Genomic DNA, 24,219 nt, shown 5'->3' with positions numbered 1-24,219 from the left:
TTGGCCAGAAGCCTTTCTGATAACATAAACAGTCGATTAAAACCTATCTTGTATGTTATATGCATTATACACTGTGTTCTTACAATGAAGTATTGTGTTTTGTCATGTATTATGTGTTCCCATGTACAATGGGCACCCATGTTTTTGGCTTAAACTTTCAGGGAAAAATATTTCATTCTGATTTTTTTTGAGACAGTCTCATTTTGTCACCCTCGATAAAATGCTGTGGTGTCACAGCTCACAGCAACCTCAAACTCTTGGGCTCAAGTGATTCTCTTGCCTCAGCCTCCTAAGTAGTTGGGATGACAAGTGCCCGCCACAATGCTGGGCTATTTTTTTGTTGTTGCAGTTGTCATTGTTGTTTAGCTGGCCTGGGCTGGGTTTAAACCCACCAGCCCTGGAGCATGTGGCCAGCGCCCTAACCACTGAGCTATGGGCACCCCCACATTCTGATTTTTTTTTTTTTTTTTTTTTTTTGTAGAGACAGAATCTCACTTTACTGCCCTCTGTAGAGTGCTGTGGCATCACACAGCTCACAGCAACCTCTAACTCTTGGGCTTATGTGATTCTCTTGCCTCAGCCTCCCAAGCAGCTGGGACTGCAGGCGCCCACCACAATGCCCAGCTATTTTTTTGTTGCAGTTCGGCCGGGGCCGGGTTTGAACCCACCACCCTCGGTATATGGGGCCGGTGCCCTACTCACTGAGCCACAAGTGCCGCCCCCACATTCTGATTTTTTTTTTTTTTTGTAGAGACAGAGTCTCACTGTACCGCCCTCGGGTAGAGTGCCATGGCGTCACACGGCTCACAGCAACCTCTAACTCTTGGGCTTACGCGATTCTCTTGCCTCAGCCTCCCAAGCAGCTGGGACTACAGGTGCCCGCCACAACGCCCGGCTATTTTTTGGTTGCAGTTTGGCCGGGGCTGGGTTTGAACCCGCCACCCTCGGCATATGGGGCTGGCGCCCTACTCACTGAGCCACAGGCGCCGCCCCCCACATTCTGATTTTTTAAATTCAAATTTAAAGCTTAGAGCTTGCCGTATACAAAAGTTATTTAGACATTTTCCAATAACTTCTGTAAAAATGTCATCTGATTGCTATCTCTTGTCTAAAGTGTATGATGAGAAATATGTTGTTCATCACTGGCCAAGAATGCTTTTGTTCTAAGTTCATTGTGAGTTCAACAAAACCGATTGCTGTATTCCAGGGTGTTATTTTACATGTGGCTATCATTACCCCTCTCTAGAGCTACACTTTTAGTGCATAAGCATAACTAATTAAAAACATTTCTATATATACAGAGTTAGTATTACCCATGTGTAATGTGCATCCTTATTTTTCCCTTAAAATTTTGGGCAAAAAATGTTACTTGTACACAGCAAAATACAGGTAAGCTAAACAAGTGAAAATGTTAAGAAAATTAGAAGGAAGAGAAAATATATTTCCTTCCATTAAATCAAAGTGGGTCATCACAAAGGTCTCTACCCTTGTGGTCTTCATGTTGAACAGCCTGAGGAGAAAAAGGAGGCGTTGGTCTTATTGTCTCGGGGATGGCAGAGGTGGAAGAAGTATCTGTAGCTCAAACCTGTGTTGTTCAAGGGTCCGTTGTATAAAGAACCATTTAAAACTTGTAAGCCTTTCCTGAATAATTAGGGTTCAGTGGTTATTTGTAGCAAGGGCTTCTCAAATCTTGAAGGGTGCTTTTTTTTTTTTTTTTTTTGAGACAGAGTCTTACTATGTCGCCCTGGGTAGAGTACTGTGGTGTCACAGCTCACAGCAACCTCAAACTCTTGGGCTTAAGCAATTCTCTTGCCTCAGCCTCCCAGGTAGCTGGGACTATAGGCGCCTGCCACAATGCCCAGCTATTTTTTGTTGCAGTTGTTGTTTAGCTGGCCTGGACCGGTTTCGAACTCGGCTCCCTTGGTGTATGTGGCTGGTGCAGTAACCACTGTGCTATGGGCACTGAGCTGAAGGGTGTATTCTTTTAAATAATAGCTTTCTTGAGATAATAAACATGCCATAAAATTTGACCTGTTAAACTATCCAACTCAGTGGGTTTTGTGTATTCATAGTGGAACCGTCACCACTACCTAATTTTAGAACATTTCCTCACTCCTCAAAGGAACCCCGTACCCATTAGCAGTCGCTTCCCACTCTTCCCGCCCCAGGAACCACTGAGAGGCTCTGTCTCTGTGTATTTGCTAACTCTGGACATTCCATTTAAATGGACTCATACAATATATACCTTTCCTCACTTAGCATGCTGTGTTAGCTGTGTTCTTTTTTTTTTTTTTTTTTTTAATTGAGACAGAATCTCATTTTGTCGCCCTCGGTAGAGTGCTATAGTGTCACAGCTCACAGCAACCTCAGACTCCTAGGCTCAAGTGATCCTCTTGTCTTAGCCTCCCTAGTACTGCTGGGACTGTAGGCGCCTGCCACAACACCTGGCTATTTTTTTTGTTGTTGTTTAGCAGGCTGGGGCTGGGTTGAAATTCACCAGCCCCGGAGCATGGGGACAGTGCCCTAACCACTGAGGTATGGGTGCTATGGGTGCTCAGCCTAGCTGTGGGTTTTTATCAGATTGAGGAAATTTCCTTCTTTTCCTGGTTTGCTTCTCTTGAGATGATCATGGGAGGTTTTTTGTTTTTACTTTAAAATGGTATATTGATTTTTGAATGATTAAGCCAGCCTTACATTCCTGTGATAAATCCCACGTGTATCATGGCATAAAATTATTTTTATATGTTGCTGGATTTGTTTTGCTAGTATTTCGTAAAGGACTTTTGGATAGATGATAATAAAGAATAGTAGTCTGTAGTTTTCTTATAATATCTTTGACTAGGGCTGGTATCAGGATAATACTGGCTTCATAAAAAGAGTTGAAAAGAGTTGGCTGGACAAGGTGGCTTACGCCTGTAATGCCAGCCCTTAGGAGACTGAGGCCGGTGGATTGCCTGAGCCTTATAGGTTTGAGACCAGCCTGAGCCAGAGCGAGACCCTGTCTCTAATAATAGCTGGGCATTGTGGTGGGCGCCTGTAGTCCCAGCTACTTGGGAGGCTGAGGCAAGAGGATTGCTTGAGCCTAAGACAGTGGTTCTCTAGATTTTTTTTTTTTTTTGGCCGGGGCTAGGTTTGAACCTGCCACCTCCGGCATATGGGACCGGCGCCCTACTCCTTGAGCCACAGGCGCCACCCAAGACAGTGGTTCTCAACCTGTAGGTCACGACCCCTTTTTTCAATTAGTAACAACGTGGCAGTTAGGAAGGTTGAGAATCACTGGCCTAAGAGTTTGAGGTTGCTGTGAGTTATGATGCCATGGCACTCTACCGCGGGCGACTAAGTAAGACTGTTTCAAAAAAAAGAAAGTATTCCTTCCTGTTCTATCATGTGGAATAGTGTGTGGAGGATTGGTATTAATTTTTTAAATGTTTATCCAGTAATTCACCCAGTAAAACCTTCCTCGCCCAGGCTTTTCTTTGTCCTAGGTTATTTGTTGACAAATTCAGTCTTATTTCTTAATAGGTCTGTTTATATTTTCTGTTTCTCCTGGAGCCAGTTTTGGTAGTTTATGTCTTTCTAGGGACTTTTTTGCCTTTGATCTATGTTGTCTAATTCATTAGCATCTATTTGTTCATAGGATCCCCCTGTGATCCTTCTTTATTTCTATAAGGTAGTGATGGTCCTGCTTTCATTCCTGATTTTAGTAATTTGAGTCTTTTCTTAATTTTCTAGTAAAGTTCTGTTACTCTTTTTGGTCATTTCAAAGATCCGTCTTGTATGGATTTGAGTCTCTGTACCCTTTGGTTTCGACTTGATGGACTTTCAGCATTTCTTGTAGGGCGGCCCACTAGCAGTGGGGTCTGCAATCTGTCATTTTCTGAAAGTATCTTAAGCTCTCCTTTGTTTGTGAAGAATAGTTTTTGCTGGATACAGAATTCGTGGTTGATAGTCTCTTTCTGTTTATTCTTTTCTCTGTTTTGAGACAGTCTCACTGTATTGTCCCAGCTAGAGTGTGGTGGTGGCATCACAGCTCATTGCAACCTCAAGTTCCTGGGCTCCAGCAATTCTCTTGCCTCAGTCTCCCAAGTAGCTAGGACTACAGTTGCCCTCCACAACGCCTGGCTAGTTTTTCTACTTTCAGTAGAGATGGGTCTCACTCTTGCTCAGGCTGGTCTCAAACTCCTGAGCTCAAGTGATCCCCACCCCCACCCCTGCCTCCCAGAGTGCTGGGATTACAGGCCGAGTCACTGTGCCTGGCCTCGGTCTTTTTCTCGACAGTGGGAATATGTCACCCTGTTGCCTTCTGGCCTGCATGATTTCTTATAAGAAATTGACCATTCATTTTATTGGACTCACATGTATGTGCTGAGTTGATTTTCTTGCTGCTTTAAAGATGTTCTCTGTGTGGGTCTGTAATAGATGTCTCTAGGTGTGGATATCTTAAGTTCATTATCGTTGGGAGTTTCTTGAGCTTCTTGGATGTGCAGATTAATGTTTCTCATCAAACTTGGGACATTTCAGCCATTTTTCCCTCAAATATTCTCTTTACTCTTTTATTTCACTCCTCTTTCTGGGACTCCCATTAATGTAAGTTATTACACTTAATGATATTCCACAGGTCTTTGAGGCTTTATTCTTTTTTTCTTCATTCTTGTCTTTCTATTCCTCAGACTGTATAATTTAAATTGTCCTGTCTTCAAGTTGGCTGATCTTTTTTTCTGTCTGCTCAAATCTGGTGAACCCTCTAGTGAATATATAACAATTTCAATTTCTTTTTTTTTTTTGTAGAGACAGAGTCTCACTTTATCGGTAGAGTGCCATGGCATAACACAGCTCACAGCAACCTCCAACTCCTGGGCTTAGATGATTCCCTTGCCTCAGCCTCCCAAGTAGCTGGGACTACAGGCACCCGCCACAACACCCGGCTGTTTTTTTGTTGCAGTTTGGCCGGGGCTGGGTTTGAACCCACCACCCTCGGTACATGGGGCTGGCGCCCTGCCCACTGAGCCACAGGCGCTGCCATAATTTCAGTTTCTTCATTGATATTCTCTATTTGGTGATACATTGTTCTTACACTTTAATTCTTTAGACATTTTTTTAGTTCTTTACCCATGTTTACTGTAGATGATTTAAGGTCTTTGGCAAGCTCTGTCTCCTCAGAGATAGTTTGTATTGACCTGCTTTTCCTGCTCTCTGTCCTTTCCTATTTCTTTCTTTTTTTTTTTTGTCAAGACAGAGTTTTTTACCCTGTGCCCTGAGCCGAGTACAATGGCGTCATAGCTCACAGCAACCTCAGACTCTGGCTGTGGGCATCTTGCTGCTTCAGCCTCTGAAGCCACTGGGATTATAGGTGCTCACTGCGGCACCTGGCTGGGTTTTTCGATGTTTCTTTTCTTTTCTTTTTTTTTTTTTTTTTTTTTTTTTGTGGAGAAAGAGTTTCACTTTATCACCCTCGGTAGAGTGCCGTGGCATCACACTTCTCACAGCAACCTCCAACTCCTGGGCTTAGGTGATTCTCTTGCCTCAACCTCCCGAGTAGCTGGGACTACAGGCACCCACTACAATGCCCGGCTATTTTTTTTTTTTTTTTTATTGTTGGGGATTCATTGAGGGTACAATAAGCCAGTTACACTGATTGCAAATGTTAGGTAAAGTCCCTCTTGCAATCATATCTTGCCCCATAAAGTGTGACACACACTAAGGCCCCACCCTCCTCCCTCCATCCCTCTTTCTGCTTCCCCCCCCCCATAAACTTAATTGTCATTAATTGTCCTCATATCAAGATTGAGTACATAGGATTCATGCTTCTCCATTCTTGTGATGCTTTACTAAGAATAATGTCTTCCACTTCCATCCAGGTTAATACGAAGGATGTAAAGTCTCCATTTTTTTTAATAGCTGAATAGTATTCCATGGTATACATATACCACAGCTTGTTAATCCATTCCTGGGTTGGTGGGCATTTAGGCTGTTTCCACATTTTGGCAATGGTAAATTGAGCTGCAATAAACAGTCTAGTACAAGTGTCCTTATGATAAAAGGATTTTTTTCCTTCTGGGTAGATGCCCAGTAATGGGATTGCAGGATCGAATGGGAGGTCTAGGTTGAGTGCTTTGAGGTTTCTCCATACTTCCTTCCAGAAAGGTTGTACTAGTTTGCAGTCCCACCAGCAGTGTAAAAGTGTTCCCTTCTCTCCACATCCACGCCAGCATCTGCAGTTTTGAGATTTTGTGATGTGGGCCATTCTCACTGGGGTTAGATGATATCTCAGGGTTGTTTTGATTTGCATTTCTCTAATATATAGAGATGATGAACATTTTTTCATATGTTTGTTAGCCATTCGTCTGTCATCTTTAGAGAAAGTTCTATTCATGTCTCTTGCCTGAAACTGGACCCACACCTTTCCCCACTCACAAAAATTGATTCAAGATGGATAAAGGACTTAAATTTAAGGCATGAAACAATAAAAATCCTCAAAGAAAGCATAGGAAAAACTCTGGAAGATATTGGCCTGGGGGAAGACTTCATGAAGAAGACTGCCATGGCAATTGCAACAACATCAAAAATAAACAAATGGGACTTCATTAAACTGAAAAGCTTCTGTACAGCTAAGGACACAATAACCAAAGCAAAGAGACAACCTACACAATGGGAAAGGATATTTGCATATTTTCAATCAGACAAAAGCTTGATAACCAGGATCTATAGAGAACTCAAATTAATCCACATGAAAAAAGCCAACAAGCCCGGCTATTTTTTTTGTTGCAGTTCAGCCGGGGCCGGGTTTGAACCCGCCACCCTTGGTATATGGGACCGGCGCCTACTCACTGAGCCACAGGCGCCGTCCAGTTTTTCAATTTTTTTCATGAGTCAGGGTCTTACTCTTGCTCAGACAAGCCTCGAACTCCTGAGCTCAAGCAATCCTCCCAACTAAGCCTCCCACAGTGCTGGTATTACAGGTATGAGCCACCACATCTGGCCTGTTACTTTATATGTCTCATATTTTTTTTTTGTTGAGAACTGGATATTTAAAATAATATGTGGCAACTCTGGAAATCAGGTTGCCTTAACTTCCCCCCAAATTGTTTGTTTTTGCTGTTTGTGGTTATTGCCTTCAGTTTAGTGACTGTGTCAGTTTGCTAGCTGCCGTTAACAAAGTGTCACGAACTGGCTTGAATAACAGATACTTACCGTCTCTTTGTTTTGTTGGCTAGAAGTCCAGAATCAAGGTTCAGCATGGCTGGCTCCTCTGAAGGCTCTCAGGGGAAGCCTTTCTCTGTGTTTGAACAAAGGCTCACCCCTTCTGCCCACTATACATGTTTGTCCCCAAATTTCCCATTTTTATAAGAACACCAGTCATACTGGGCCATGGCCCACTAATCTCATTTTCAACTTGATTACCTCTGTAAAGACCCTGTAAAAATAGTTACATTCTGAGGTACTGGGTTTAGGACTTCAACATGTGAATTCTGAGCGATACAGTTTGGCTGAAAATAGTGACCTTCTCAGACTAATTTTGTAAAGTCTGTATTCTTTGTCATAAGTGGTTACTGAAGTTACCGTTCTGTTAGCTAAGTGGTCACCTGATAATTGGACAGAGATTTCCTTAAATTCCCGAAGCCAGTATCTCCCAGTCTTTGTAAGGGGCTGCGTGGGCTTGTTGGGGCTCCCCTGCAGCACCCCGGTGGCTGCCCCCTCTGCCTTCGCCTCGCCTTCCTACCTGCTCAGAGCCTCCCACTCACCAGAGGGGAGAGTTCAGCACCTTCTCAGGCCTTTTTCTGGGGAGGCATGGCCATCTAGATCCCCAGATCCCCATACGTTTTGTAGAGCTCTTCAGAGTCCTCCATGGATATCTCATTGTCCAGCTTTTCTTTTTAAGGTTTTTGGCAAAACTTGTTCTCTCAGCTGGTATCACAGCCTCCGGCTGCTGTGGTGGGAAATAGCTGCCACAGAGTCCTTTTGACATGTGCCTTGGGGACAGGGTTGTTCTCACTGAATGAGCTCTGAGTCAGGTTAGATAAAGACAAGTACTTCCATCTGCAACCAACATGTCTAAGAGTGATAATTCTCTGTGGCTGGGGTCTTGGGATGTGTTTTGCCTTGGTGGCTACTACAGAGCTGGGGAGAGAGGATGGGAAAGGCTGAGTTAAAATGCCATTAAACTTACTCTTACCAAGATACAGCTCTTTGTCTTGAATAAACACTCCTCAGGTGGTTTAAAGGCTTTCTTTAATTTCCACAGTTTTGAAGAAGTTGATTTTGACCATCTTTGTTAGTGTTCTTACTGCTTTTATGGAGGAGCAGATTTTGGAGATCCTTATTCTGCCATTCCAAAAGTACTTTAGGGTGGATTTTTAAGAGTCTTCTATCCTTGTAGACCATTACTATTATAAAATATAATGAACTGTCCATGATAGTATTACCATAAATTGCTCTCAAATTTCTGGGTGTACCACATCCCCCCAGGTTAATATGGAGGTAATATAGTTTGCTTTTGTAAGGTTAAAGTCTGGGTTGTAGTTGTGCCCTTCACCCAGTAAGTATGCAATATTTACCCATCCACTTCCTTCCTGCCCTTACTTGAATTTAATTGAGTTTTTCTCTCACATGAGCATGTACTTGTCCATGCTTATCCTTCTATCCCCGCCCTTTTTTTTTTTTGTATGTGTGTGTGTGTTGCAGTTTTGGCTGGGGCAGGTTCGAATCCGCCACCCTCGGCATACGGGGCCGGCACCCTACTCCTTGAGCCACAGGTGCCACCTGCTTTTTTTTTTTTTTTTAAATTGAGACAGAGTTTCACTTTGTCACACTCAGTAGAGTACTGTGGTGTCACAGCTCACAGCAATCTAAGACTCTTGGACTCAAGTGATTCTCTTGCCTTAGCCTCCCTAGTAGCTAGGACTACAGGCACCTGCCACAGTGCCTGGCTATTTTTTTGTTTACAGGCTGGGTCTGGGTTCAAACTCATCAGCCCCAGAGCATGTGGCCAGTGCCCTAACCACTGAGCTATAGGCTTCCAGCCTGTCCTTCCAATGTTGTGGTACTTCACTTTGGAAAATGTTCTCCAGATCCATCAGGTTGTTACAAAAAATATGAAATCTTCGTCTTTTTTCATGGTATACAAATCCATCATGTGAGGAGGGCACCTGGATAGTTTCCATAAATTTTTTTTTTTTTTTTTTGAGTCTCACTATGTTGCTGTTGGTAGAGTGCCAAAGGCATCACAGCTCACAGCAACCTCAAACTCTTGGGCTTAAGTGATTCTCTTGTCTCAGCCTTCCGAGTAGCTGGGACTACAGGCACCCGCCACAACGCCCGGCTATTTTTTGTAGTTGTCACTGTTGTTTAAAAGGCCTGGGCTGGGTTTGAACCCTGGGCCGGCACCCTAATTACTGAGCTATGGGTTCCGATCCTGTTTCCACATCTTTGCAATTGAGGATTGTGCCACCGTAAACATTTAAGTGCAAATGTCCTGTGATAAAATGGCTTTTAGTTCTTTAAGGACTCTCCACACTTCTTTCCAGAGAGGCCTGCTGATTTGCCGTCCCACGAACAGTGCAGGAGCGTTCCTTCTCTCCACACCCACACAGTATCTGTTGTTCTGGGACCTTGTGATGTGGGCCTTCTCATGGTGGTTAGGTGATATCTCAAAGTGGGTTTGATTTGATTTCTCTGATGACTAGGGATAATGAACATTTTTTCGTGTGTTTGCTGGCATTCGTCTGTCCTTGTGAGAAAAGATTCTGTTCATGTCTCTTGCCCAATTTTTATTGGGGTTGTTTGATCTTCTGTTATTGATTTGCTTGAGTTCTTCTTAGATTCTGGTTATTAGCACTCTTACAGATTTGTAGCAGGCAAATATCTTTTCCCATTCTGCGTGTTTTCTCTTTGCTTTGTTGATTGTGCCCTGCCTGGCTGTGCAGAAGCTTTTTAACTTGATCAGGTCCCATTTATTTATTTATTTTTATTGCTGCCCTTTTCCAGTGGGGTCTTTATAAATTTCTTTCCCTCAGTCTATTAAGATTAAGAGTTTTTCCCACACTTTCTTCTTGGGTTTCTTTTTTTTTTTTTAATAGAGACAGAGTCTCACTTTACCGCCTTCAGTAGAGTGCCATGTTGTCAGAGGACTCACAGCAACCTCTAGCTCTTGGGCTTCCGTGATTCTCCTGCCTCAGCCTCCCAAGCAGCTGGGACTATAGGCGCCCGCCATAACGCCCGGCTATTTTTTGGTTGCAGTGCAGCCGGGACTGGGTTTCAACCCGCCACCCTTGGTATATGGGACCGGCACCCTACTCACTGAGCCACAGGCGCCACCCTCTTCTTGGGTTTTTATAGTTTTGTATCTTAGGTTTAAATCTTTTATTCTTTGTGAGTTCATTTGTGTAAGTGGTAAGAGGTGTGGGTCCAGTTTTAGCCTTTTACTTTTTTTTTTTTTTTTTTGGTAGAGACAGAGTCTCACTTTACTGCCCTTGGTAGAGTGCCATGATGTCACACGGCTCACAGCAACCTCCAAGCTTTTGGGCTTACGCGATTCTCTTGCCTCAGCCTCCCGAGCAGCTGGGACTACAGGCGCCTGCCACAACGCCCGGCTATTTTTTGGTTGCAGTTTGGCCGAGGCTGGGTTTGAACCCGCTACCCTCGGTATATGGGGCCGGCGCCCTACTCACTGAGCCACAGGCACCACCCAGTTTTAGCCTTGTACCTGTGGCTAACCAGTTTTCCCAGCACCATTTATTGAATTGGGATTCCTTTCCCTAATGTATGTTTTTGTTTGGTTTATTGAAGATCGGATGGTGATATGAGGCTGGTTTTAGCTGTAGATTCTCTGTTCTTTTTCAGAGATCTATGTCTCTATTTTTATGCCAATACCATGCTGTTTTTTTTTTGGTAGAGGCAGAGTCTTACTTTATCGCCCTTGGTAGAGTGCCATGGCGTCACATAGCTCACAGCAACCTCCAGCTCCTGGGCTTAGGTGATTCTCTTGCCTCAGCCTCCCGAGTAGCTGGGACTACAGGTGTCTGCCACAACACCTGGCTATTTTTTTGTTGCAGTTTGGCCGGGGCTGGGCTTGAACCCACCACCCTCAGTATATGGGGCCGGTGCCCTACCCACTGAGCCACAGGCACCGCCCTACCATGCTGTTTTTTGATCACTATAGACTTGTGGTATATTCTAAAGTCTGGTAAAGTGTTGCCTCCATATTTTTTGTTATTTCATAGAATTGCGTTGGCTATTTGTTTTTTTCTGGTTCCATATGAAACATAGAACTATTTTTTAAAGATCTTCAAAGTATGGTGTTGGCGTCATAGTATTGATATTTTAATAATGTTGATTCTTACCAGCCATGAGGGATGGTATGTTCTTCTGTCTGTTAATATCCTCTGCAGTTTTCTTTTCTCAATGTTCTGTAATTCTCTCTGTAGAGATCCTTCACATCCTTTGTTAAATATATTCTGAGGTATTTCGTTTTCTTTGATGTTACTGTGAAGGGTACTATGTCTTTGATTTGATTCTCAGCTTGACTGTTGTTGGCATATATGAAGGCTACTGATTTGTGCACATTGATTTTACAACCTGAGATGTTCCTGTATTGCTTTATCAATTCCACGAATGTTGCTGCTGAGTCCCTGGGGTTCTCTAAGTATAAGATGTCGTCAGCAAAGAGTGAGAGTGTGACCTCCTCTGTCCCATTTGGATACCCTTGATGTCCATCCATTGTCTGATTGCATTGGCTGGGACTTCCAGCACTGTGTTAAATAGTAGTGGGCATCCTTGTCTGGTTCCAGGTGTAAGCACAAATGCTTTCAGTTTTATTCCTTTCAATATCATGCTTGTTGTGGTTTTGTCACTGATGGCTTCTATTAGTTTAAGGAATGTCCCATCTATGCCAATTTTCTTTCTTTTTTTTTTGTAGTTTTTGTCTGGGGCTGGGTTTGAACCCGCCACCTCCAGTATATGGGGCCGGCGCCCTAATCCTTTGAGCCACAGGAGCCACCCATATGCCAACTTTCTTAAGTGTTCTTATCAAAAAAGATGTTGAATTTTGTCAAATGTTTTTCTGTGTCTATTGATAGGATCATACGGTATTTGTTTATGTTTATTTGGGAATTATGTTTATAGATCTCCGTATGTTGAACCAGCCTTGCATCCCTGGGATGAAGCCCACTTGTTTGGGATGAATTATTTTTTTGATGTGTAGCTGAATTCTGTTTGCCAAGATTTTATTAAGCGTTTTGGTGTCAATGTTCATTAATGATATTCGTGTATAGTTTTCTTTTTTTGTTGTGTCATTTCCTAGTTTGGGTATCAGGGTGATATTTGCTTCATGGAAGGAGTTGAAGGTCCCTTCTTTCTTGGTGTTTTGAAATAGATTCTGCCATATAGTTAAAAGCTCTTCTTTGAAAGAGCTTTGGTAAAATTCTGGTATGAAACTGGTCCAGGACAGTTTTGTTAGAAGTTTTTTTTTATTGTTTTGTTAATTTTAGTACTTTCATATTGGTCTGTTCAAGAATTCCACTTCCTAGTTGAGTCTTGGGAGGTAGTGTGATTCCAGGTATTTGTCCATTTCTTCCACATTTTCAAATTTCTGGGCATATAGATTTTTGTAGTATTTGGTGATGACATTTTATATTTCTGTGGTATCTGTTACTTACCTTTTCGTTTTTTTTTTTTTTATTGTTGGGGATTCATTGAGGGTACAATAAGCCAGGTTACACTGATTGCAGTTGTTAGGTAAAGTCCCTCTTGCAATCATGTTTACCTTTTCGTTTTTAATTGAGCTTATTAGAGATCTTACTTTTCTGTTTCTAGTTAATCTGGCCAAGGGTTTGTCAATTTTATTTATCTTTTCAAAGAACTGACTTTTGTTAAATCTTCTGAGTGATTCTTTTGTTCTCAATGTCATTTAGTTCTGATCTGATTTTGGTTAATTCTTCTGCTGGGTTTGGGTTTGGATTGCTCTTCCTTTTCCAGATCTTTGAGATGATTCATTCGATTGTTTATTTCTGCTCTGTCTGCTTTCTTGATGCAGGATTTAATATGATGAATTTCCCTCTGAGGACTGCTTTTTAGATATCCCACAGGTTTTGATAGCTTGTGGCCACACTGTCACTTTGTTCCAGGAATGTGATGGTGCCCTGCCTCACCTCCTCCTTGACCCTGCTGTGGCAGTAGGTTGTTTTGTTTCCATGACCTTGTGTGATGATGAGTGTTTCTGTTGGAATTGAGTTTTACTTTAATTGCACTGTGGTCCATAAAGGTATAATTTCTATTTTTTACATTTTTTGAAGCTTTGTGTCCTAGGATGTAATTGATCTTGGAAAATGATCCAGGAGCTGATGAGAACGTGTATATTCAGTAGTATTTGGGTGAAATGTTCTGTAGATATGTCTGGTAAGCCCATTTGTTGTAGAGTTGTGTTTAAGGCCATTGTTTCCCTGCTTAGTTTCTGCCTGGAGCATCTGTCCAGTTCTGTCAGTGGGGTGTTGGAATCCCCAGCTGCTACTGTGTTGGTGTTTGCCATATGTATGGGACACTATTGACAACTAGTAGGATTTGCTTTCTATTTTTTTTTTTTTTTTTTTTTTGGTTTTTGGCCAGGGCTGGGTTTGAACCCGCCACCTCCGGCATATGGGACTGGCGCCCTACTCCTTGAGCCACAAGCGCCGCCCTTGTTTTTTTTTTTTTTTTTTTAAGAGACAGAGTCTCACTTTATTGCCCTCGGTAGAGTGTCGTGGCATCACACAGCTCACAGCAACCTCCAACTCCTGGGGCTTACGCGATTCTCTTGCCTCAGCCTCCCAAGTAGCTGGGACTACAGGCGCCCGCCATAACGCCCGGCTATTTTTTTGTCGCAGTTTGGCCAGGGCCAGGTTTGAACCCACCACCCTCAGTATATGGGGCCGGTGCCCTACTCACTGAGCCACAGACGCTGCCCGGGGTTTGCTTTCTAAATTTGGGAGCATTTAAGTTGGGCACATAAATACTTAGGACTGAAATGTCTTGTTGGATTATTCCCTTTACCAGGATATGGTGTCAGTCTTTGTGTTTCTTTACTTTTGTAGCACTAAAGTCAATTGTATCTACAATAAAAGTTGCAGCTCATGCTTGCTTTTGGTTTCCATTTGCATGAAATGTTTTCTACCCTTTCACCCTGAGTCTTAATTTGTACTTGGAATGTGTTTCCTGAAGACAGCATGTACTTGGTTTGTATTTTTTTTTAATCCAGTCACCCACCATATGGTTCTTCAGTGGGGAATTTGAGCAGTTCACATTTATTGAGAGGATTGATAGGTAGAGAGGAGTTTGGCTTGTCTTGTGTGGAGCTTTGTTGCCTTGTGTCTTCATGTGGGCCATTGTGGTAGCTAGGCTGCGTCCTTTGGTTCTGAGAGTCTTTGCTGGTTATCCACTATGTATTTTAACTGTCTTGAGTACTTCTCACAGAGTGGGTCTGGATTTCCTCAATGTTTGCTTATAAGTAAAATACTTGATTTCTCTATCAAATATGAAACTTAGTTTTGCAGGAAACCAAATCCTCTGCTGGTACTTGTGTAGAGAGATTGAAGGTAGGAGCCTACTCTCTTCTGGCTTGTAAAGTTTCCACTGATAAGTCAGCTATTAACTTGGTGCTTTTGCTCTTGTAGGTCAGGGGCTGCTTGCAGAATTTTCTCTTTTATTTTGACTGAGGCCAGGTTAGTTACAATGTGGCTAGGAGATGCTCTGTTTGAATTGAGTTGTCCTGGGGTTCATATCCATCTAGTAGGTGTATGTCTGAATCTTTTGGCAGTGGTTGGGAGATTTCCTGCTATAATATCATCAACTGGAGCTGTGTTTGGGGACTCTTCTTCTCCTTCAGTGATACCTGTAATTTGTATGTTTGTATGCTTCATGTTATCCCATAACTCTAAAAGATTGCTCTGCTTTTACTCTACTGTGTGTTTAAATGACTGGGTTAACTAGAGAGCCTTGCCTTCAGGATGGGAAATTCTTTTTCTTCATGGTTAAATCTGTTAAAACTTTCTAACAGGGCGGCGCCTGTGGCTCAAAGGAGTGGGGTGTGTCCCTATATACTGGAAGTGGCGAGTTCAAACCCAGCCCTGGCCAAAAACTGCAAAAAAAAAATACTTTCTAACATAGGGTGGCGCCTGTGGGTCAGTGGGTAGGGAGCTAGCCACATATACTGAGGGTGGTGTGTTCAAACCCAGCCCTGGCCGAACTGCAACAAAAAATAGCTGGGCGTTGTGGCGGGCACCTATAGTCCCAGCTACTTGGGAGCCTGAGGCAAGAGAATCATCTAAGCCCAGGAGCTGGAGGTTGCTGTGAGCTGTGATGCCAGAGCACTCTGTTGAGGGTGACATAGTGAGACTTTGTCTCTGGGAAAAAAAAACAACAAAAAACAAAGTAAGTGTGTGTGTGTGTGTGTAAACATAGTCTGGCTCTGTCGCCCAGGCTAGAGTGCCATGGTTTCACCACAGCTCACAGCAACCTCAGTCTCTTCGTTTCAAGCAATTTTCTTGCCTCAGCATCCTGAGTAGGTGGGACTACAGGCACCCACCACCACACCTGGCAGTTTTTTCTATTTTTAGTAGAGATAGGGTCTTGCTCTTGCTCAGACTGGTCTCAAACTCCTGAGCTCTTGGGATCCACCTGCCTTGGCCTCCCAGAGTGCTGGGATTGCAGGTGTGAGCCACTGTGCCCAGCCTTTCTACTATATTTTGAAATTCCCTGAGTGTCTCCTTCAATTCCTCAAGCCATAATGCCTGGCTATTATTTTTTTGTTTAGCAGGCCTGGGCCAGGTTTGAACCCACCAGCCCCAGAGCATGTGGCCGGTGCCCTAACCACTGAGCACAGGCGCCTAGCCTTTTTCTTTTTCTTTCTTTTTTTTTTTTTGAGACAAGAGTTTCACTCTGTTGCCCTCAGTAGAATGCTGTGGCTTCACAGCTCATAGCAATCTCACTGGGCTCAAGTGATCCTCCTTAGCCTCCTGAGTAGCTGGGACTATAGGCACACATCCCCATGCACAGCAAATATTTTTCTGTTTTTAGTAGAGACGAGTCTCACTTTGCTTAGACTGGTCTCAAGCAGTGAGACCTTGGCCTCCTGCCTTGGCCTCCACGAGCGCTAGGATTACAGGTGTGAGCCACCATACCTGGCCCTTTATGTAACTTATTTTGTCATAAATAGGCCAGAGACAGATCGCAGATCCTGCTTGGATCTGGTACTTGAATAGTTTCAAAGTACTAGTTTCTACAGGAAAAGTTGTATTTCAGCTTTGTTTCTGAGTGACCCAGCTGTAGGGAAGAGGGGCAGGAGCTCTGCCTCCCCAGACAGTCCGTGGTTATTGCACATGGGCTGGCAGAAATGTGTGTGAGTGACTGTGGGTTTTAGTGCTGGGAGATAGGCCAGCTGTGAATCAGATTCTCAGTGTATACTCTGGGGAACTGGAGAAGCTTTCTAGAAGCCACTTTGGAAAGTAGCCTGAGAAAGAGGAGGTTTCCCCAGGTGGAGAAAGGCCTGTGTGAGGAGTGCTCCATGTGACAGCTTCAGCTGGGCTCAGAAATCCCCACAGCACTCCTTCAACCCCCAGCACCACCTGCCTAACACTTAGGCCTTACTCTGTGTACCTGGAGTGGGCATCAGCTCTCACAAGATAAAGAGCAAACGCCTTGCAAATGGGGACCCTGGTCACCCACGCTTCTGCCTGGCCAGCCGCAGATTAGTAGTCTTCAGGCTGGTAAATAGCTACAAGGACTCACAGAACTCAGGAAAGGAAACAAATGAACAGCCAGATGAAGAAGACACACAGGCAACCCCACACTTCTGCCTGGCCAGCCGCAGATTAACAGTCTTCAGGCTGGTCAATCGCTGCAAGGACACATGGAACTCAGGAAGCATAGGGCGAAGGCCAGGAGGACCCAAGGGCAGTAATCTGCCCTTGTAGTTGGGGTGTACCTCCCTCCTGGAGCATGGGCACCTTCACCAGCCAGGAAGTTCTCCAAGTCTCCTTCATGGGGTTTTAGAACCCAGTCTCCAGCCCTCCTCCCCTTCCCTGAGTGGTGGGTCAACCTGAAAGTTCCCACCCTTTAATTATGCATTTAATCTGAGCCAGCTCATCCCTACAAGCTCAGATGTGGGTCTTTTTTTTTTTTTTCAAATGAGATAGGGGTTCATGCTCTTCTAGGCTGGAGCACAGTGGCGTAATTAGACCTCCCTGCAGCCTTAAACTCCTGGGCTCAACTGGTCTTCCCACCTTAACCTCTGGAGTAGCTGGGACTCCACCCGACTTTTAAATTTTTTTATAAAGATATGGTGGGGGGTGGTGGTGAGGGAGATGGGAGGCAATGGCTCCCCAAGTTGCCCAGGTGGGTCTCAAATTCCTGGCCTCAAGTGATCTTCCCACCTTGGCCTCCTAAAGTGCTGGGATTATAGGACTGGGCTGAGGGCTCTTTTGACTAACTAAAGACACGCCTATCACTCAGGAAATCCTCAGGATTATAGGAGCTTCATGCTGGGGATTCTTGACAAAGACCAGGTATATTTTTATGATACTATACCTTGGTGTAGAGTTTTTCTTATTTTTCTTTTTTTTTTTTTTGTCTTTTTCTTTTTTTAAAATTCTACTGAAAGGAAAAGTTTTTTTTTTTTCTTTGAGACAGAGTCTCACTTTGCCACCCAAGAAGAGTCCAGTGGCATCACAGCTTACAGCGCCCTCAAACTCGTGGGTGCCAGCTAACCTCCTGCCTCAGCCTCCAAGAGTGCCAGGACTGCAGGTGTGAGCCTCTGCACCTCGGCTGGTGCAGGGTGTGTTTCACATGCACCCCTCCTCACCTCCTGAGAAGCCTTTTGACCTGATTCAGTTGTACACATATGTATCTGTGATTCCCCATCCTGATGTCTGTCTGAGGAGAAAGTAGGTTTTCCTTCAAGTGTGGTGGAGGGGATTGGGCACGGCAGTCATCTCTAGCTCCTGGGAAGTGTTTTAGAGGCTGCCTCTGCCCTGGGACAGCCTAGTTTGGGCGGTGGGGTTGAGATGTCAGAGCAGGTAAGGACCTGTAGCTCCTTGCAGGTGGGTGCCTGGGAGGTGCAGGGCCAGAGCACTTGCCCAGAAGCAAGAAAAAAAGAGAAACAACTGTTACTGCCTTTCACACTTGTGGTATTTTGTTGTCTTTTAGCTAGCAGTTGGTTGGCTATTTGTGAATTTAGGCATTAGTAACCAGGTGTTTTTCAGTTTCTTCTATTGATTTTTTGATTTTCATGGAGTTAAATTCACTTTTGGTGTAGTTGTGTGAGTTCTGACAAATGCGCAGAGGGCTGTGACCAACGTGGAAGTCGAGGTGCAGAAGTGCCTCGTTGTGTTGCGCCCTCTCAGGGCCTGTTGTCTTCCCAGTTCCAGAATATCCTATCGGGGGTCCATGTAGCAAGTCTCCTTTGAATCTGGCCTTGGTGGCTGAGTGTGGCTGGCCCCTCCAGGTGTATGTCATGGGCGTCCACTGCTAGACAGCAGCACGTGTGGTAGCCGTGCAGTGTGTTGCCTCTTTGGCTCTAGGGATGCTGGTGTCCTTCCAGGTGGTGGTGATGGGCAGTGAGGCTGTCCAGTTCTGTGTGGGTCTTCGGGTCTAGGCACCTGGGCTGGGGCTGCTGGGCCTATACCGGGCACTTACCTGGAATTGCCCTCGTACCTTCCTCAGTGAGCCGTGATCTGGGGGTGTGGCGTCTGTTCTGGCCTCTCCTCTGTCCTTTCTCTGGTGCTATACCTTCTTGATAACTTGAAATCTTGACATTAGGTAGTGGGAATCCCTGGGTTTTTTCTTTCTCAAAAACTTTTCTGGCTTTTCTAGCTCCTTTGCTTTAGAAACAGTATACCAATTTCTTTTTTCTTTTTTTTTTTTGGTAGAGACAGAGTCTCGCTTTATGGCCCTCGGTAGAGTGCCATGGCATCATACAGCTCACAGCAACCTCCATCTCCTGGGCTTAAGTGATTCTCTTGCCTCAGCCTCCCGAGTAGCTGGGACTACAGGCGCCCGCCACAACGCCCGGCTATTTTTTGGTTGCAGTTCAGCAGGGGCCGGGTTTGAACCCGCCACCCTCGGTATATGGGGCTGGCGCCTTACCGATTGAGCCACAGGCACTGCCCCAGTATACCAATTTCTATAAACATTTCAGCTAGAATTTTTAATTGGAATCATGCTAATCTGTGGATGAATTTGGGGAGAATTGATATCCTAACAACATTAAGCCTTCTAAATCATAAATGTAGTCTATCTGTCCATTGATGAGGTCTTCTTTGATATTCTTCAAATCACAGACAAGTTAGCAGTTCTCTGCACATGGACCTGCACATACTGTTTGGATTTAGACTTGGGTAATTCAGATGTTTGCCACTGTTCCCATCAGAATTGAAACTGTCTCTAGTTTCAATTCTGATTGTTCATTGCTAACAGAGATACAATTTATTGTTTGCATATTCACCTTATTTGGAAATTAGTTGTTTTCCTGTACGCTTTGGATTTGCTACATACAGGATCATGCCAAGTATGATTAAAGGCAATGTGATTTCTTTCTTTCCAATATGGGTACTTTCTCCTTAGTTCTTGCCAAACTACTCTGGTGTGAGCCCCCAGTGCCCTTTTGACTGGAAGTGTAAGAGCAGACAGCTTTGTTCCTGACCTAAAGCCCCATTGAGTGCGAGTTCCGCTCACTAGTCTCTTGCCAGTCTCTTGCTATCGTGGCGAGGGTTTATGGGGAAATAGTGTTGCATTTTGTCTGATGCCCTTTCCGTGTCTGTTGATGTTATCATGTAATTTTCTTCTTTAGTTTGTTAATGTAGTTAATTATGGTGATGGGTTAAGTCCTTCCTGGGTATGGAATATATTTCTTTTACGTGTTGGTTTCAACTTGCCAATACTTGTTGCTTCTATACCATATTCAGGAAGGACATTAGTGTGTAGTTTTTGGTACTGCCTTTGCCTGGTGTTAATATTGTGGTACCGTTAGCATCATAAAATGATGGCGAAGTGTCCCTCCTCCTGAGTTATTTTGAAAGAGCTGGTATAGAATTGGTGTAATTTCTTTCTTAAAATTTGGGCTTGAAGTTTTCCTAGCAGGAATGTATTTAAGTACAGTGTCAATTTCTTGAATAGGTACATGGCTAGTGAGGCTATTTAGATAAATTTGTATAATATTTTTTAAGGAATTGGTCCACTTTATCCAGACTGTTGAATCCATGGGTGTCGGGTTGTCTGTGGTGATCCTTCATAGGACTTGGACATCTGCCAGGCACTGATGACTCTTGTGCTGTCTGTTAGAAGCAGCAGTGACTTGTCTTCTGGTCACTTCTGTCATTTGTCTGCAGAGCTGGAGCCTCCACAGGTCCATGGCAGTTAAGTCTCAGTGCACGTATGGCTTGGGGCAGCTTGGTGCACGCCCTCCTGGCTCAGGTCTTTTGCCAAAGCCTGGTGTCTCTGCGCCTCTGGGCCTGTGCTCTCTGCTGCGGGTGTGCCAACTTTGGTGCTTTTAGATGGGTCTGGTAGCCCTGGAGTGGGCAGCTCAGGCCTGCCTGCTCAGCCTGACTTCCAGGGCTGCAGCCCAGGGATGGACTGCTGCTTGGAGGACAAGGAGGGCAGGGCCTCATAGGCCAAAAGGCTCACATGTGACTCGTGGCCAGCTGGCCGGCCCCTGAGGATGGTTCTAGGGTCTATTGTCTTTCTGAGTGACTTTCCTGGGAAATGAGCCCACAGAGATGTGGGTACATGTGGAGAGTATCTTATGGGGTCCTGTTTGAAGATGATAGCCATACCATGCCAGGAGGAGTTCCTGCTTGCCAGCCTGGGTGGTCTTCCCGGGGACAGTGCCTTCCTGTACATGGGTGCCCAATATGTCTGCCTCCTCGCCGAAGCGGGGGAAGGCCCAGGAGCTGTCCTCTTCCTGTCCCCAGAGCCCTCCAGGGCAGGGCTGTGAGGAAGCTTCCCAAGGAGTGTGGGCCAGTGTGGCCCCTCTGGCTGGTGGCCCGCTGCTCACTGTGTTGTGAGCTGTTAACTAATGTTTGTCAACTGGGGACTCTGCTCAGAGCTGCAGGGAGGCCTGTTCTGGGCTGCCTCGTGTCCCCCCCAGGGAAACGTGTTGAAGTGGCAGTCTGTGGGGCCTGAGGATGTGATCTTCTGTAAAGATACAGTATAGATAGAATGAGATTAATGTGAGGTCACACACAGTGGGCAGTTGGGCCCTTAATTCAGCATGTCTGGAGTTTTCCTAAGAAGAGGGAAAGACAGGGAGAGAGGCCATGTGAAGGGCAGAGTAGTCCTGTCGCAAGCTGGCATGAGGTGGTGGGACTTTAGATTTCTGAAGAATTGTGCCTTAACTGATCAGAATCAGGGCCAGAAGAGGTGTCCCTGGCCGCCATGGGCCCAGGGTCTCCGTGGGGCACCAGACTCATCCCCCTGTGTGCTTCAGGGAGCAGGGTGATGTGCTGGAGATGGGCATTGGTTAGGGGGGTATGAAACACCGCCCGGTGCCCAGTTGGTCCCTTGTAGGGCTATGGGGTGGAGAACTCAGAGGATGTCACGGGAGAGGCCCTGAGCTCCTGGGGGCTGGCTCAACTGGAGGTGGGCCTGCTGTGCACTCACGTCATCTGCTTTGTGTTGTAGTACTTCAACCACATCAGCATTGAGGACTCGCGGGTCTATGAGCTAACCAGCAAGGCCGGGCTGCTGTCCCCATATCAGATCCTCCACGAGTGCCTTAAAAGGTAGGATGGGGCGCCTGCCCTTGCACTCAGGTCAGGGCTCCTCTCTGACGTCCCACATCCTCAGTGGCTGTCTGTCCCAAGGTGGAGGCGTTGCTAGTTCTCTTTGAGAACACAGAAGCTCCTGGGCCCTGGCTGTCAGGACTTCAATCATGTGTGTCCAGAGTTCCCTCCTCCTCTGCGGAGACGTAGCGTGGGGAGAAGCCTGGCTTTTTCATCAGAGAGTGTTTTTGTCCTTTTCCAAAACAGCCCTCCCAGATGCAGCCCTTCCCTTCTCAGTTGATTCCATCTGCTATCTTTGTTTTCTCTCAAAGAAACCATGGAATGGGTGACACATCCATCAAGTTTGAAGTGGTTCCTGGTAAAAACCAGAAGAGTGAATATGTCATGGCGTGTGGCAAGCACACAGTGCGCGGGTGGTGTAAGGACCCTCCTCTACTGCTTCCCAGCCTCCGGGGGGTGGCACTGGGTGTGTGACCTGGGCATGGGCTTGTTCTTCCTGAGCCCAGCTGTCTGTTGGGTGCCGCACATTTATCCCGAGACTGGGCTGGGGGCTGTCCTACTTGCACCTGCTCTTTCTCTTGTTCCCCTCCTGCCATCTCCGTCTCTGCCCCACTGGCCCTCAGGGTACTGGTTGGTGGGGCAAGGAACTACAGGAGCTCCTGTCTAGGCAGGGTGTCTGTGTGAACAGGGAATACTCATGGAGACCCCCTGTGTGCTTGCCTTCTCTTTGTAGGTAAGAATAAGAGAGTTGGAAAACAGTTAGCTTCTCAGAAAATCCTTCAACTGTTGCATCCACACGTCAAGAACTGGGGCTCTCTACTGCGCATGTATGGCCGTGAGAGCAGCAAGATGGTCAAGCAGGTAAGCGGCCCTTCAGGCCTGGGGGCCTCTGCCTTTGCTGTAAGCTCAGGGCTGCCTCCTTCCTGTGTCAATCACACCTGTACTTTGTGGGTAGGAGATGGGTTGTCTGAGCTTCCTGGGGATGGTCAGTGTGTGAGAGTGATCGGTACTGCCTGGGCACAGCTCTGTGGCTGGTGGCAAGGTGGCTGGAGCTTAAGGCAGGTCCAGGCAGGAGATGGTGGTGGTGAGCCTGGCTCTGAGGGTAAGCAGGTTTGGGAGCCAGGCCCCTGGCACTCCCTGGGTGGCCTATCCTCAGGCTCAGTTGATGCCCTGTAGCTGAGAGAATGAGCATGTCAGGGCACTCTCTCTGGTCCACCTCTAACAGAATACATGTGTGCCATCTCGGTTGTTTCTGCCATGGAGGCCACGATCTTGAAATATAAGCCATTACTCATACCCAGGAGGTGGAAAGAAGCACTCAAGTGTTCAGGTTCTTGGTTTTTATCAGTGTTTATAGAAACTCCAGGTTGTCGGTGTCCTTCTTGGTGAGAGGCAGTAGGTATGGACAGGTGGGGTGGCCTGAGGACTGCTGTGGGCCCTCAGGCTGAGCTGGCAGCCAGGAGGAACACACCACCACTGTCAGTTTCCCTGGGACTTTGCACTGTCCCTGAGGAGGCCTTTGGTATGGACGTGACAAGGACAAGGCGGGGGAGGGAGGCCACAAGGGCCCCCAGTATGTGTAAGGATAGACATTTTCAGGCAAGGAGTTAGAACGTAGATAAAGCTTGCTTCTGCCTTTACTCTGTGTAGTCCCAGGTGCAGACTGAGGGGAGAAAGCAAACCTTGCTTTCACCATGGGGGTGGACTTCTCTAAGCAGGAGGACAAGGAGTCCCAGCCTGACACAGCCCAGCATAGGGGAGCTCTGGCACCCTAGGGTATAGCAGTGCCCTCAGAGATGGCCTTTAAAGATGGGAAGGGGCCCAGGACAGCTTGTCTGGCTGTGTAAGCTGTGGGATGTGCAGAAAACTCATTGCCCGGGGCCGGTATGCTCTGGCCTCTCTACTCTGGGTCCAGTGAGCACCCAGCTTCCCTGTTCTGCCTAGGCAGGATGAGGCAGAAGTGGGATGGGGTGGCCAAAGAGCAGGCCAGGTATCATTGAGGAAGGGCAGCTGGTATGCACCTGGTGGCCACGTCTCCCGGCTGCTGTGTCCCTGCCAGGCCCTAGGTGCTCCTGCCTCACAGGGTCACGGGGCACACTGCTGCCAGGCAGTCCTGAGAGCGAGGCCCTGTGTCCCCAGGAGACCTCAGACAAAAGCGTTATCGAGTTGCAGCAGTATGCGAAGAAGAACAAGCCCAACCTGCACATCCTGAGCAAGCTCCAGGAGGAGATGAAGAGGCTGGCCGAGGAGAGGGTGAGTGCTGCCTGCACCTGCCCCAGCCCCGCCTTCCAGATGAGTTTCAACACGTGCAAATTTTATAAAATCACTCTACTTTTATAGTAGAGCACGGGCAGGCCAGCCTGTGGTCAGTGAAGGGCAAGTCAGTGTACTCTTGACTAGTCACTAGTTAAGTGACTCCCTGGGGCACTCACAAGTTCACTGAGCAATTGAACCTGGTAGTGCCTGGTAGGGTCCC

General features: G+C 45.9%; 1 protein-coding gene across 5 annotated transcripts in view; it reads left to right on the top strand.

Moving 5' to 3' along the window:
- The window catches only part of DGCR8 (DGCR8 microprocessor complex subunit), a 39,966-nt gene that overhangs the window by 14,097 nt on the left and 1,650 nt on the right, over positions 1–24,219 (top strand). For 3 of the 5 annotated variants that reach the window (XM_053586947.1, XM_053586948.1, XM_053586949.1), the window contains exons 10-13: positions 21,643–21,743; positions 22,055–22,209; positions 22,477–22,604; positions 23,883–23,996. In XM_053586947.1, coding sequence (XP_053442922.1) covers positions 21,643–21,743; positions 22,055–22,209; positions 22,477–22,604; positions 23,883–23,996 — 498 coding nt within the window. Of the gene's footprint in view, positions 1–21,642; positions 21,744–22,054; positions 22,210–22,476; positions 22,605–22,968; positions 23,997–24,219 lie in introns of all 5 variants that reach the window. The other 2 variants (XR_008379378.1, XM_053586950.1) reach the window with 2 other exon arrangements.

This window comes from Nycticebus coucang, chromosome 4 (assembly GCF_027406575.1).
Source record: "Nycticebus coucang isolate mNycCou1 chromosome 4, mNycCou1.pri, whole genome shotgun sequence".
NCBI classification, from domain to species: domain Eukaryota; kingdom Metazoa; phylum Chordata; class Mammalia; order Primates; family Lorisidae; genus Nycticebus; species Nycticebus coucang.
The sequence above is the reverse complement of the archived record's forward strand: the minus strand, read 5'-3'. Positions and strand labels throughout refer to the sequence as shown.